Genomic DNA, 17,226 nt, shown 5'->3' on the forward strand with positions numbered 1-17,226 from the left:
GGGGGGGCAATTTTATTAATATTATTGGTAATAATGTCTAAAATACATTTGAATATTATTATTGTTTTTTATTATTAATAATGTGTATATTTATGAAGATTATATGCATTGTTAACTTAGTAAATGAATTTCAATCTAACCTAAATCTCCTGACCTGGCCGAACCTTGTTAGTTAAAAATATTGTTAACGGCAAGGGTACTTAAACGATGAATCTATTATTAAATGCTGGGTGTGACCTAGTAGTTAGTGTATCCAGACTATGAACGCGAAGGTTCACGGTTCGTGCTTCATTTCTTCGAAAACGAGCTCTGTCTAAATTAAACATCATAAGAAAATTAACAATTTGGACTTTAATTAATACTTCAAAACAGGGTATAATACATGAGTATTTCTTAACTTATAATGATTAATATAGTATAAATAAGTAAATTTGCTCTCAGTTTTTATCCAAGAACACACAGTATCAATCGTAAATGTACTTTTAACCTACAGTAATTACATTATCAATAAATTTACATCAAAACTAACCTAACTCTACTGGACAGAACTAAAAAGGAACTTTAAAACTTAATTAAACTCATTATATACGAGAAACGGACTAGAAAATTAATAATATTGTAGAGCTACACATAAAAAAAAACTGAAACCTAAACCAAATAATTAATTTGTTTGCTTAGAATTTTCGGGCAAAGCTACACAAGGGTTATCTTAGCCAACACTAAAATACTGATATATTAAATTAAAGGAAGACAGCTAGTCAACAGCACCCATCGCCAACTCTTGGGCTCAAGGGTGCCCGTAGAAAAACAAATTAGGGGGGTCAAGTAACTCATATTTGAAACAATTATGAAATCCAAATACCTTATGATTTTCAAACAATATAGAAGAATAATTTTATATATCTAGTCACTTTTTGAAAATCCAGGGCTTGGGCTGCTTTTTGCCAACCAATGGTGTGATTAGTGGGATTTGACCATCGCTTTTATAACGCGGCCGGTGTCCCAAAGCGAAGAACACGTTTTTTGAAGCAACGGGCATGGAATCATGAACCCTTAGATTCACAGATGAGTACGCTAACCAATAAGCCACGACCGCTCTAAGAGAAGGTTGAAGTTAGCTTAATGACTGTTCTTTAATGATTGTTATGTGTTTAAATAACTAGCGGAAGTGAAAAGGGGGTGTTTATTTCTACTAATATTAGGAATAAAATTACCTGTAGAAATATTAATGTTCCACAAAAAATATTAGGAAATTAGTTCAATATTCTAAAATACCACTTAAAATAAACATTTAGAATCTTTTTTTTTCTTCCTGTAATTTTTTTTCTAACAAGATAACTTAGGAACATTATCCCCTATCCCACAATTCCTTCTGCATTTCCAGTTTCGTTTTTGTTCTATTTTTGTGATTTTTTTTGTAAGAGGAGAAAGTTTATTATCGTGACAGAAGTCGTTACGTGAACAAGTATTTCAGAAAGAGATGTAAATTATTTGTTTTTATACAAAGTGTGGAGAAGCACAGGGATACCTAATCACGTACACTCTGTCAACTATGTAGTTCATGCATGCAATAAACGCTATTTTCAGATTCACAAGCGTGTGTATAGTGGATTGCACATCTCAGTTAACAGCAAAGTAATCGAAGCAGTATACTGAACGAAGAATTTTCAAGCGACGTTTTAATCATAGTATGACGTTACGGTAAAGGTCAAATGGAGAATACTATATTAGGTTTGTTTTTATTTGCTTGTTGTTTTTTTAAATTTCGCGCAAAACTACACGGGGGCTATCTGCACTAGCTGTCCCTAATTCAGCAGTGAGGGAAAGCAGTTAATCAACACCACCAACCGCCAACTCTTGGGCTACTCTTTTACCAAAAGTGAATTAACCGTCACGTTATACCACTCCCACAACTGAAAGTGAGAGCATATTCAGTGTGACAAGTATTCGACGTGTGTTGAAAATGTTTGATTGTATGCTGATTGCATGTAACATTAAGAGACAAGGTGTCAACTCTCACACTGAAATAAATGAACTGCTCTTATCCTCCAGTGAATGTGTTAATATTATAGCAGCTTGCACGTCTTCATTTAATTATACGCGACAGTGAAGCGCAAAAAAAACAATCAAATAAATTAATGAATAAACATTCAAAAATATAACGAGATTTTAAATTAAGCTTTTGCAGAGGACGATCACTCGATCGCGTTGGCCGAGTTCCTCTTCCCGAAGCCCAACGTCTGGTTTCCATGGCAACCAAGCTTCTCATAAAATCGGTAAGATATTTGCGTCAGTCTTTTCAATCACTTTCTGCCCGTACTTTCCTTAGTTGAAGGTAGATTATATAACAATCCAGATATTTTTTAAACGTATGGCGATGTACACCTTAACTTCGAATAGCGTAATAATTACTAAATTAAGCTATACTTTGGATTCCAAGCGTTTGTGAATAGATCAAGACCGTGATATCATTTAACACGTGATTTTTAAAAATAATGTAATGTAATAAGTAGCGTAAAAATATGCCACCAAGAAACAAAACATCGTGATAATTTAATTTACAGTGTTTGTTGTTATAAATGAGCATGTAATATTTATTGCATCAGCTTAATGATTTTATCTCGGACACAAACGCTTCATATTCACAATCTGTTTCATAGTGTCCTCTCTAAATTAAAATAGATAGATATAGCATGCCATCCAATACATTAGAACATGATTTACAATGATGATTCAACAATCTTTGGTTTGAAAGTTGGTTTGGTAAGCGTTTTCTTAATGTGTTACTTGTAGGATAGCAATAAACTGGGTGTCAGAAACACACTACCCTTTGGGTGTGTAACTGTTGCATTAGTTCTTAATTGCACCTTTGTGTTAATGCGTTCGAAGCTGTAAAGTAACGACGACTATCCTATTTTTCGGCAAACAAAGTTTTTTGTTTGTTTGTTTTTATAACCGAGGGTGAAATATTCTAGCTATAGTTATCAAGTGAAATGTAAATCTTTTGTTATTCTAACTAAATTTACTCCCCCTAGCTCTTTTATTACATGCCATTATAATTAAAGAAACATGTGTGGGGTATTTTTGTTTGTAAATAGTTTGGATTTTTTATGAAACTTATCACGTTTGTAAATTAGTGTTTTGATATGAAAAATGTTCGAGAGTAGGGTGTGTCTATGGCGAGCAACTTATTTTAAAATTGCCCCCCCCCCTCTAACTGAAAATTATGGATCCACCCCTGAATTGAATAAGAAAGTTTTTAAAGCTCTAGACGATTCTCTCGGTCTACCTTTACGTTGTAATTATCCTAAATATATTCGGGATAAAGAATAATATGATTTACGCAAGCTGACTTATTTATTATGCCAGTAACGGTTAACTGTTAAAGGGCGGTTAATGACTGCCTAACCGTACAAGGCTTTAGAACATTGTCATATAGTTTTGCATCATCAGTTAATTATTCATTAAGAGACTAATCATTGATCGAATTCTCGTAATCCGCGCATTTACTAGTACGTCGTGGTTTTTACTTACACCACAAACATAACACGGTACTAACGTAAAAGCTGCTAAGAACATACCAATTTTAACCTGGTTTATGAAGAAAATTATTACTTAATTATGAAATGATTCTCTGCAAACATGTAAAATTAATATATTTTAAAGAGCTATTTATAATGACATATTTTAACTGTATTTTCTTTCACTTTCAGCAAGAAACACAAAATCTTCCCTATCTTGATGAGAGGATGCGGAGAAAAAGCCCAACTAAAATAAATGTGAGTCTTTTTATCAGTCATATTACACCTGTATTAGCTTATTGTAACAACCTATGGTTTCATGGTAGTCGCGAAGATATATATATATATATATTGTTTGTTTCAGAAATTTCGCGCAAACCTTCATATAGGCTTATCTGCGCACGCCCGTCCCCAGTTTTGAGCTAATAGACTAGAGGGAAGGAGACAGTCAACAGCACTCACCGCCAAATTTTGGACTGCTATTTTCCGTGAGATTTCATTGTCACTCTAAAAGCGTACTCATGTCCCCAAATTGCAGAGCACGTTTCAGAAGCAATAAACCGCGAACCAGGAATCCTCGGATTCACAGTCCAAGCAAGCCAACCACTTGGCCATACCCGGACCAGCTATATGTATATATATATAATGTATATTATTATTTATATTGTATCATTTTGTCATTTTTATAATGACAAGAATATAGAGGAAAGTCATTATAAATAATTCCTCTGTTAATTAATAGAAAAAAATAATTATTATATCCCTTGCATTTACAAATCAAGAAGAATTGCCCAGAAATAACTTTCTCCAATAAAGGAGCAATATTATTTAGCTTTGTCAGTGTTCTGAATAACTACAGAATAAAATGTTATTTAATTAATTTAATAATTATGAACTGAAACAAAGATCTTTGATCCGCTGTTACTTTCACTCCCTTCCTTTTTAAACGTTGTTATATATGTGTGTGTGAGAGATCTTTGATTCGCTGTTACTTTCACTCCCTTCCTTTGTAAACTTTGTTATATATTTGTGTGTGAGAGAATTTTGATCCGCTGTTACTTCTATTCCTTTCCTTTGTAAGCTTTGTTATATGTGTGTGTGTGTGTGAGAGAGAGATATTTGATTCGCTGTTACTTTCACTCCCTTCCTTTGTAAACTTTGTTATATATGTGTGTGGAGAGAGAGATCTTTGATTCGCTGTTACTTTCACTCCCTTCCTTTGTAAGATTTGTTATATATGTGTATGTGAGAGATCTTTCATCCGCTGTTACTTTCACTCCCTTCCTTTGTAAACTTTGTTATATGTGTGTGTGTGAGATCTTTGATTCGCTGTTACTTTCACTCCCTTCCTTTGTAAACTTTGTTATATATATGTGTATGTGAGAGATCTTTGATCCGTTGTTACTTTCACTCCCTTCTTTTGTAAACTTTGTTATATATGTGTGTGTGTGTGATCTTTGTCTTAGAGTTTGTTATTTGGAACCATTAGAAATTACTTCAAATATCTGAATTAATAATGAGCATTAAGACGGACTTTTCAGAAAGGTTTACACATTATACGGAAACATAAGTTAGGTCATGATATTTTTGTAGAAAGGTTACGATTAGAAAGGCATTATTAAAAACTGGATATTTTTTACTGGATTATTTCCGTGTTGACAGATGATCTACAGGGCCATAGATTTACTAAGAATTATAAACTCCGTAAACTATTGAATATATACCATTGATTAGATTTTAACGGCTTACTTGCTCTATGTTTAAAAATTCAATAAAGATCGTCGTTCAATACAGCCTTTCTTCCCCCTGTTTTGAAAATTGTCGTTCAATACGACTTTATTCCTCTTGTTTTGTAGATGGCTTAGAAAGTCTTCCGCCTTCAGTAAAGCAGAATACTTTCGAAACGTCGTCCTCTGCACTTGAGCTGCATAATTATATTGTATGTCACCAAATATATTTCTACAAGTGTTTCTCAAACAGGCAGTAGCCGCCCATCTCACAGTCAATTTAATATGCATACTGTTTGATGTTTTATCTGGCAGTATGTTATGTATTTAGTTGACTAGCATCGCTTTATACTCTGAAGAAATATTTCTATGATAATTTTAGTGAGAAGCCTATCACCATATGTCAGGGTTTTAAGTATGTATATGGGTGTGGGCTAAGGATTCTTCCACAGTCGGTGTCTGTGACTTGTTGACGATAAATTCGAACAGCTAACGGACAGCACGCATGCCACTTGTTTTAAAATAATATATTCAAAACAAGATAAACGTATGTACAAAACTTATTTAGACTATGGATATCACAGTTGTATTTTAAACACTATATAGTTTGTTATTCTTTTCAAAAGTCCACTTAGGCTGATTCAATTGCTTTAGAATCCGGTTGACAAGCCGAACTATTTTTCTCCATTTCTATCGCAATAGTATCTGTGTATAATTCACTTATGCTGTCACGTGAGTTACCGCAGTCGTATCCTGAACTTCAAATAATTGTCTCCTTTTCGTCAAAGTCCACACAGGCGGGTTCAATTAGTTTAGAACAATTTCTCACAAGACAAGTTATCTTCCTTATCTCTATCAAACTGTTAAACTCATTTTAAAATATCAACCATTAAGGCTCTTCACTCACACTAGGCTAACTGCACGTTTTCTGACTTTTCTTTGACTGAACTTTTCTTTCACTTGACTTTACTTTTACTCTGCTCCTATTCGTTTGGTCGCCGCTATTTATATGTTTATCACTGAAGCGTCTAGAATTTTCTATAGCCTCGACACCAATGAATTGCAAACACAATGCACGACTCTTACCGAGCTACGTAACCAAACTTGTCATAACTTTTCCTTTAAAATACTTAATTTTACCCCTCTTTTTATGAAAAACTAAACAATCATGAAATGTTAACTCACAAGATAAATTAGATGATAATGCCTACAATAAACAGTCTTGTATAACTAACACCATAGAATTAGCTTATCCTGCACATTTGTATTATCGATATACTAAATAAAGTAATAATTCCACGTCTTTTTCTTGTTTTGCAAGGGTACGTCAACTCAACCAATACCTGAGTGCTTCCAAGCAGAATCTTCATCGGCAGAAAAAAGGTGAATTTGGTTTCTACCTCTTCTTTAATACTTTCCTCACCGAAACTAAAAAGATGTCTGATAATTAACGAGTAATGTTCATAATAATAAGTACCTATAGAGATTATATGACGACAGTATTATATCTAAAGCTAATCATTACATAGTAATTTTTCATATTATTGTATATTTTTCCCGTGTTATTGTTGAGATACATGATGTTTAACAGTCATAAAACTAAAACGTCATATTCATTGTAAGCGATAAAGGCTTCCAAGTAAATTACTTGCATATTTAGGTCTTATATCATGTCAAAATGACCTGATTTTCAGTTACAAACGGAGTTGAATGATTAACCACTTGGTTTCAAATGGGTGTGTCTAAAGGAAAGGATTACGTATGTTTGTAAAATACCTTTTTCTGGCTTTAACCTCTGAATAATATTTCTACTTTTCTATTCGTAAATAAATAGTGTTCTTTAACTAACTTTTGTTCTTTCTTTATATTTATCGTTTACTTCCCAGAATGATTTTAGTTATGTTTCAGCTAGATTTTACCCCTAACTAGTGATGACCATGACTTGTTTTTTTGTATATTGAATCCACTTCTAATGGGCCTAATCGAAAATAATTTCAATAAATTTAAAGTAATACCAATTAAGCAGAAAAGATCTTGCCTTAAACACACCTAGTTGTTAGATGTTTCTGCTTGTTAAAACCTACATAATGGAAACATTTTTTGTTATTTCCTCTCATCTTTCATTTAGTTAAAAATCGGTGTAAAAAAGGTGCTATAATGAATAGACATGTATCACCATGTTAGGAAGGCGATACAAGACCATATACTGAAGTTTACGACAATTTCGTTCGCAAATCGGACTTCAACTACACGCTCAAAGGCATTGTAAAAAGTTATACAAAACTAACTTTCTTAAGAAACCATTTATCAACCATACTTTTTTGTTGGCACTATTTTCTTTAAGCCTTTCTTTTCTGAAAGATACTTTTTCGTCTTTTTGTGTGTGTGTGTGTTTTACAGTTACATACTCAAATAAAGTTCTTTATCAATGTTCTGGACATAGGCATTGTGTTAGGTTTGGTTTGTCTCGGTTATTAGTCCAGTGTTCCCCAAGGACTATCTGCGACATATTTTGAACTGATAACATCTGTCACCAACTCTTGGACTACTTTAATCAGATAGTGGAGTTTGATCGCTACTCCTATAATGGCCCTAAAGTGTAGATCGCTTTTTCTTGCGACAATGGGACGCAAACCATGGACCCTCGAATTCACATCTCGGCACGCTAGTTACTAGGCAAAACTCGGGCCAGTATTAGAATGGCGTTTGTTTTCTTTGGCAAAAGTAAAAAAAAAAAAAGAATACTGTTACCTTTATAATCTTGGCATTGATTAGTAAGTCATGAACAATGGTGTGTTATACGCAAGAGTCTATTACATTACATGTCAACGTGGTGTGATACTGTTTATGAACATACTTCAAGTTGTTTGATAATTATCACTATTAAAAACTTCATGTACGAACAACAACGATACTTGTGTAGAAAGGTTATAAAGGATTTTGTGTCCTGAAATGTACCCATGTTTTACGTTACCGAACCTAAATTGTTATGTTTATTAACATAAAAATAAGCTGACAATTTTATCCCACTTTACTTCTAATTTCATGACCTAAAATGAAAACACTAACAAAAGACCCGCCAAAAGAAGTGAAATTTTCTTCTAATTGTGTTTAATTCACAAGTTCTTAACCTGTATATATCCTGTTTATTTACACGACAGTAAAAAAATATTTAATTATTGAAGGTTGTTTTCAACCTAGAAATTACCGCAAAACTATCATTCGTAGCGCATCGTAATTTAAATAAATTGGTCTAAAAGTGTAATCTAGTATATTTTAGCCAAAATTTTGCGAATACAAAAAACACATGTAAGAAAACATTATGAAAAAAACTGACCACTCTGTTTAACTATTTTCATTTTTCACAACCGATAAAGCCATCGTAAGGAAAGGAATCATAACAGGGTTATATACCGACTATGAAAATAGTAGAGAAATAACCATTAATGATGATGCTTTGAGGGAAAACATCCACTACCCCTCTCCCAAAGAATATATTTGATGTGATGACGTATAAAAAGTTCAAAATAAAATAAATTAATGGCATTAATGATTATATTAGTGATATTAATTCTTAAGTCAACAGTTATTTTAACAATGATGATGGTGTTAATGACATTAGTTATGAGGAAAAAGATTGCAATAACAATGATGATGGTGTTAGCGACATTAGTTATGAGAAAAACGATTACTCTAACAACGATGATGGTGCTAGTGACATTAATTATGAGGAAAATTATTACTCTAACAATAATGATAGTGTTAGTGGCATTAGTTATGACAAAAATGATTATGTTAACAATGATGATGGTGTTAGTGGCATTAGTTATGATGAAAACGACTACTATAACAATGATGATGGTGTTAGTGGCATTAGTTATGATGAAAACGACTACTATAACAATGATGATGGTGTTAGTGACATTAGTTATGAGTAAAACGATTACTTTAACAATGATGGTGTTAGTGACATTAGTTATGAAAAACGATTACTTTAATGATGGTGCTACATTAGTTATGGTGTTAGTGACATTAGTTATGAGTAAAACGATTACTTTAACAATGATGGTGTTAGTGACATTAGTTATGATTAAAACGATTACTTTAACAATGATGATGGTGCTAGTGACATTAGTTATGAGTAAAACGATTACTTTAACAATGATGATGGTGCTAGTGACATTAGTTATGATTAAAACGATTACTTTAACAATGATGATGCTGACAGTATTGGTTAAAAAAAAACTACAACAACAAATATTTCTATGCAAGTAAATGGTTTCTTAAGAGAAATATGCCCTGGTGTGATAAGTATTCACATTACATTGATGACGGTTTCTAAATAAAAGAACTGGTGGAAATTGATAAGATTCCTTCCTGAAAAATACAATTATTCCATGAAGAAAATGACGTACTTTAAGGATGTATTTTCTTGAAGAACACCCAAATGGATTAGCAACTTTTCAAAAGATGGACAAGAAGCATATGATGTTAGTAAATAAAAAGGATTTGGTAATGCAATTCAAATGTTGTAAAGAAGAAGAAAAAACACCTGCTTTACTAAGTGCAAGGTTGTAGATTGGGTTATAAAATACGAATACGTCTTTTAATCAGAAATGAGATACAAGTAACTGATAAGGAGCTCATGAAGTTTGAGTAATTTTAGACTAACTCTCAAGGCTTAAGATAAATGTCATATGTGTATGTGTTTAAAACATGTTTGCGGATCCAGTATTCGTAAACTACCGTATATTCAGTTGTTTCTCGTTTTTGCTTTTGTTATTTTGTAACATCAGAAGCACCATTTTTATCCCGAAAGTATACTATTTGTCTTTCGTAGTCACACCCACCTGTCACTCACAATTGGTTTAGTCAATGATAATAACTGCTCAAATCCAATCATTTTTACACCAACCTTCCAAAAAAAAGAAACATTTTTAGAGTAAATACTCTTTTCTGACATCCCTACATCAAGGCACCAACTAAGGCTATTAAACCTTTTGATAGGAACATCACTTGAAAAAGGAGAACTGTGTAATACAAACACAAAAATATTTTAGAACGATCTAGTTAAAACTGATCGAAGGCTTTCTTTAATATCCACTTTCATATAGAGGTCACTGGTCACACAAAGAAAAAACCTAAACCACAAAAAGCCTTTTGATGAACAAATATTGGCTCGAAGATATGCATTTATCACAGAATTTTAATGCTAATTTCTTACAGTTGTATTAATACTTGATTTAACTTACTTCGTTTTAAACAAAATCAATATGCATAGTTGATTTAATTTTTCTTTAAAACTTTATTCCGGGTTGTGGTAATTACTAAAATGACTGAGATTAGTTTCAAGCTCCATTTGTAGTAAAAGTAGAATTAATCTGATATGATCAATGTTTTATGTTTATATTTATTATCGTATAGCCAAGGAAGCTGTCTTATATTTTAATTTATTTTTTACCCGGATCTTCTTAAAATTAAATCAATATATTCCAGAAGGTTCAGGAAAAAATAATTTGTTGGTGTTTTAAAGTATTGACCTTAATGTCAGTACTTAATATTGTTGAAAACTACAAAAATATCGGTAATTGAGTTAGGCTAACTTAAACATTTTTTTAAATTACAAGTATAAATGACTAAACATATTTTAAGACGGTTCATATCTAGCTCTGGAGATTTATTTTTATTTATTTAAAGGCTGCATAGCCTTTGAACGATCATACTGACTTAAATATGGCCACTAACTGGAAGAGTATTCATTCAAGTCCAGGACAAAACTATTTCATAACTTTTGTTTATTTGTTTTTTCTTTTTTGAGGTCCACTTTGAGAATGTGGTCCAGTGGCCACCACAGACTTAGTTCAGGGACAAGTGTCCAGCAAGTACGATCTCCGAGTCACAGGCCAGTCTCTTCGCTTCTTAAAGGAAATTCACGGAGACGCCTTCCTCGGGTCAAAAATGTCCTACCACAACCACCGCCACCTAGACTGTTACAAAATTCAAAAAGATATCTAAAAAGTATCTCAGTAAGTTTCCTGATTTAATGTTATTAAGTTTGTTAGAAGCTTCGTTAACAGATGTTTTATATTACTTATCAAATTTACAAAAATATCAGAAAATAGTGTCAGAGTCCCTAGAAGGTTAAGTTGATGTGAATGAACTAACAGTTAGTACCAACAGTGAAATATCAAAAATACATAAACCTTGAATGTTACTAAACTGTTAATGTCATAGTGATAGTTGCTAGGTAGAAGGTCAGATGGTTCAGAATACATCCATATTGATGGATCCTTGAATGGATGGAGCGACATATAAGAGATATTTCAGGTATCGTCAAATGGCTTGTTCAACCCAGGTTCAAGATCTTGGAAAACTGATGCAGACTGTTTTGAGAATGGCCAGCTTCAATATCACCATCATTGTGAAAGTTTCGTGAGCCTTCTCTCCTAAACTCATCTGTATTCATATAAACAAGACTCGTAAGAGCTCTGACAAAGTAAATTCTTATTACTAAGTGGAGTTTCGTCATCACCAAAACGGTGATGGCTTCATAATTATTTGGGCAATTTCTTTAGGCCTACAGGCTGTCGTTTGATGTTAACAAAGTCGTGATGGTGCATAATGTTTTAAAATATACATACCTTGAACAATTTCTTGTTCATCCGGAAATTATCTTCAGTATGTATAGCTATTGAAGTTGAAGGTACTAATGACATAAGTCGTAACAATAAGCTAATACCGGTTTATTTTATATTATCCTACTTAAAAAAAACCGTATGCCTTGTGCCCAGGGATTGGTCTCATATACAATGTCTATTAGAATAACTCAGTAGTCTGTGAAATATTATATTAGCAGTATATTTGGATCTAACCTGAACAAAGCTAAAACAAGTAGAAAGTAATGAACAAGAATCCTTATAATCCACCTCACACATATTCTTAAAACTGGGTGATTCTTTAACATATTCCACAAAACGAGTTTATAGTACGGAAATTAATTCATAAAAATTCATTTACTACAAAAATTCAGCTCGTTCTTGCTGTTCTTCATTCTCCGTGACTTACTTTTGGTTGAGAGCTTATTAGGTTAAACATTAGTTAGATGTGCAAAAACATTGATTTGCCATAATGTTTACCAACTTTCCCAAAATGATTAAACGAAGTCTTAAAGCTCAGTTAAATGTTCCGCGTGTCTCAATGTTAGCGCATATCTATAAAATATTTGTTTTGTCGTAATTGATATTATTGTACTCTAACCTGAATGTATAAACTATATTATCTATGATGAACAAAATTCAGACTTACTCATTCAACTTAATTCAGGCCATGCGAATAGCCAACACTTCCTAGTCAGCAATTCTATAGCTTAGCCCTTAATTTCATTATACTGAAAGTTCGACATCTTTATAATGTTATACTTTTACAATTTTACGATGAAAAAAAAGAGAGATACAATCATTGTCCAGTGTAGAATATATATAAAGCTTTATGAACAATTCTGATTAAAATTTAGCTCGTGCTACTCTCTGCGAAAGTGGGAAGCTTTCGATCAATACTATAAATTTTCAGCGCGTACTTTAATTCTTTACATTTGAGACGAAATTTCAAAGCTCACTAATATTGTTCTACTTCCACTAGAGAGGGCGAACTCAGTTGGCTCCAAAGCCAAGAAAAGCGATTGTTTGAGGTTTCGTACTCTTCCAAACAAATTTAAACCTTTTTTGTATTTTGCCTTCATAGTTGTTTAATCCCTTAAAATAACACTTGAACACCTAATTTTAGCCTTAATCTAATATATGGCGGAAGATACAAGCCTCTCTATGCCTGCTACTGTGTGATCAAACTCCACTGCTGCTTGGAGTCTCTTGCTTATAGAGACCGCCAATTCTTGTCTGCTGAACATTATTATCGTATTCCATTCTGAAACTTGAAAAAATCTGTTTGAACTACACTTCAAACTGCTTCAGTGTTTCTCTGTTTCCACCTGATAAATTATTTGTGCTGGATCGTCAATATTTCCATCCTCCAGTCTGGATTTAAAACAGGATGTAATTAAACAGATTTTCAACACGCTCAAGTTTTCATTTTATTTTACAAAGGAAGTGGTAGTAACTTATTAAATATCAACAAGGGAGAAGTGTTTATTTTTTTAGTCCCCACTGGAGTGATTTTTTATGTGTATATAAATTATACTACGTTGAAGGAATTCGTGTGTGTAGTTGACATTATTTGTACTTATCTCTCAGTAATATCGACTAGATTACCCTCTATTTTAAGTTTTATATCATGTAAATCTTCATTTTTGCCTGTAACGTGTTTTATTGGAATATTTTACAACTTTACGATGTTGGTTAATTTATTATTGGTTGGTTTTTCTTGCGCAAAGCTGCACAATGGACTATCTTAGTTGTGCTACATATTTCAGTGTTAAAGGCTCTCACGGAGCTAGGATTTTAGTATATAATTTTTTGTTATTGTTATTTCGACTACTACTACTGAGTTTTTATTTGTTCTGTCACTGACAGTTCCTATTTTGCTTACTTGCAGAGTTTAGTTTAGACATTAGAATGACCAACTCACTCAACCTTCACGTATTTAAATGGAAGACAAAGCAACCCTAGTGTATTTCATGCGAACAGAATCTTGCACTTTTTAAAAGTTGCAAATAAATAACAACTTAGCACACGCTTAAATAAGTAACAACTTAGCACACGCTTAGAGGCCATTTGAAAAATACTGGGCAAAAACAACCAAAGTAATACAGTGATTTTTTCTGACAATTGTTTTAACTTTTATTGCATACATAATTTATATGTTATCACAAAAAACTGAATTAGTTAATCTTATGCCCTTCATTGATTATGGCCAAAAGCATCACCTCCTGTCACTTAACTCCGATTGAAAAATAATTGTATGTGTATTGTATTAAACATACTTTTGTGACTTCAAATCTAAGATATATCTGTCATAAAACTCCCTTCTTCCTCTTCATTTTTGTATGGATATCAGAGTTGCCATTTCAACAATATGCCTCAACATATAAACAGTTCTCCGCTCCCTTCTAATGATTTATAAAAGTTGGACGTGGTCGTTTTGGGCATTTTTACCAATAACTTCTTTTCCTAGCGTTAACTTTGATTATTTTTTATTATAATTTTAATACTTTATTATTTATTGAACTATTTTGTTGTTTGTTAAATTAGCTTTTTTTTTATCTGCATAAACAGTCGTTTTATTTTATTTATTTATTTTTGCTGCACTATCTGTACCATCCCGCTAGCTGACTCTATAGCTAAACAGTCATTTATTTCAAATGTTCAGCTAATTTAAAGCTGTACAGTCTGAACTGTTTAAAGGGCTTTCTTTGGCCACTAGATATTATTAGGAACTTATACTGGTGTAACATAAGTCAAGGATAAAAAATCAGCGACGTATTGATGTATGAATCAAACAAGAAGTGTTTAGGTGTCTTGTATATAGTTATACTGCATTGATTAAAATACTTAATATGTATAATTTATTTATTTCTATTTATTTTATTTTTGACTATAAGGATTATTATGTATTGTTAGTTTATTATATAGACTTACTTTAGGACTAATCTGAGTCTCATAAGACAGCCAAACCTCATGAGATATTGTTGAGATTACGGCTAAAATCAATGTTTTAAAATCATGATAACTTTCTGTTTTAGAACATTATGTATTTTTGCTAGACCAGTATATTAAATTAACTACATTATTTACTGAGTTAAATTAATATCTTACTTTGATCAGAAGTTATTTTTTAACTGAGTTGAGCAGTTCTTTGAGTTTCATAAAGCAAAGCCTTCCTTCGAGCTCATTCATTTCAGATACAGTGACTATAAATCACAATAAAAGTCCAGTTTTGTGTATATGTCATCATTTGGTACTTGTACAATTTACTTTTTCTGTTTGAGTAATAAATATTCTTAGCTGGTTGGACTCTTGGTTGGTGCGTCTTTACGTGTAGCCCCCAGCGGCTCAACAGTAAGTCTGAAGGCTTATTTATAACGTTAAAAACCGGGCTTTGATGCCCGTAGTGGGCACAGACATATAGTCCATTGTGTAGCTTTGTGTTTAACAACAAATAAACAATACTTTACGTCTATTTTTTAAAATAAACTTTAAACTTTAAAAATGTGCTCTACGAATTCTAAGCTTGAGGTACTGCCCAGCACGTGGCGCATCCATTATTTTTTTTTGTCAGCATTTGCCAGATTTAAACTAATTGTCTATAACTCCAGCTTTAATGAATATAACTTACTACTACATAGGAGTTTACATTAAAAAATGTATCAACTAACTTATCTATTCATTACTAATTGACAATCTGTTTGAAAGCCAGTCTAAATAATTTCAAATATAAACTGTTTTGATAATAACTCGTTTCATCATTCATGCTAACTGAATACAGTTTTGGTAACAAATAGATGCTTTGCGATTCACTTTGCACACAAACACTTAGTATTTTGATTTATATCTTTTTATATTGAACGGATGTGCTCGTGATGAAGAATCAATGATGACATGGTACCCGTGACCTGTTTTGTATCTAAGTTTGATCTTGCAACTAAACATTCAAACATTAAAATTATTTAGATTCCACACTCCACCTCAAAATTTTGAGTTGTTCCAACGTTACTCCAGTTCGGTTCTTTAAGACAAGTGAGTAAAGGAATTATGATATTTGTACGACATTTCATTATTCCTTTTAGCATTTAATTTTCAATCTATTTAATCTGTATACATGTAAATAGTTTGTTCTACTGATTTCATTTCATTGAAGCATAGTAACTTACCAAATAGTTACATGCACAATTTGAGTATGTCTAGCTCATCAAAGTTCTTAATTTTTATTGTTCTCAGAAAAACCTGGCTAAGCCTCGACCACTGAAGAGTAGCTGCGCCCAAACAGACATTGAAATTTCCGAATTTACTTTAGGTAATTAAATTTTAATTAAAATTGTTTTTCCTTTTCCTATCTTGATAGGATTTATTTATTTACTTACGTTAGTGAGGTGTGAATGATGGACCCGCAGATCCACAGTCCGGCACACTGACGACTGAGTCCCGCTCAGCCCCACATTAAACGAAACTTAGAGTAGTGTGAATTTCACACTTTTTTTTTGAATGTGTGTAAGTATATGAACCTACGTTATACAGGTCTTATGAACTCTAGAGGGCGCTTCGCCCGTAGTAATGACCTCACTCGGTCAATCCAACAAATCGTAGAGACACTGACCAGTATATCACAAGCAAAAAAGTACAAAATAGGATTTAACGTTTCTGGCAATGAACTGCCCATTTTGTTGCTTAATTGGTTTGTTCAATGAAATTTACGCTTGATAGACTTGTCGGAATCGGCGTTCTCGACAAACACACACAAAAAAAACACTTAACTTTCACACATCAAAGAATGGTTCGTGCTTTTATTTTTTGTCAGCCATTCACCATTCTGGCACTATCTGTTAACAAAATCTTGAATAATGGTTTAGGCCAAAACTGGTAAAATTAGATAAAATGATGATACCTGTTAACACCTCACGAGATAAATGTACTACTGACACCATCATCTTTGGTTTAAATCTAGTTGATGTAATTGGGGATATAACAGAGTTTCTAGAGCTCTACAGATAGTTTATGGTAGCGGGGATATAACAGAGAAAATGTGAGTCGTGAGAGCATCTTCAAGGAAATCAGGATTTGAATTGGAAGTGACAAGATTAATCTATAAAGTGTTCGTGTACTTAGTAAGTTTTCTTTGTTCCAACTTACCACCTATTAAGTGTTCGTGTATTTGTAAGTTTTCTTTGTTCCATCTTACCACCTATAAAGTGTTCGTGTACTTAGTAAGTTTTCTTTGTTCCAACTTACCACCTTAAAATGTTAGTGTATTTAATAAGTTTTCTTTGTTCCAACTTACACCGATCGTGTGAAAACCAGGTATACTTTAAT

The 17,226-nt window shown here is 32.6% G+C and overlaps 1 protein-coding gene across 1 annotated transcript in view; it reads left to right on the plus strand.

Moving 5' to 3' along the window:
- The first annotated feature begins 9,670 nt into the window (after positions 1-9,670).
- LOC106457085 (protein HOS4-like) overlaps positions 9,671-17,226 on the plus strand; it is a 32,327-nt gene continuing 24,771 nt past the window's right edge. The window contains exons 1-3 of the mRNA XM_022382904.1: positions 9,671-9,819; positions 11,067-11,274; positions 16,138-16,213. Of these exons, the coding sequence (XP_022238612.1) occupies positions 9,671-9,819; positions 11,067-11,274; positions 16,138-16,213 (433 nt within the window). The remainder of the gene's footprint in view (positions 9,820-11,066; positions 11,275-16,137; positions 16,214-17,226) is intronic.

The sequence above is a fragment of the Limulus polyphemus genome, unplaced genomic scaffold, assembly GCF_000517525.1.
Source record: "Limulus polyphemus unplaced genomic scaffold, Limulus_polyphemus-2.1.2 Scaffold290, whole genome shotgun sequence".
Lineage (NCBI taxonomy): Eukaryota > Metazoa > Arthropoda > Merostomata > Xiphosura > Limulidae > Limulus > Limulus polyphemus.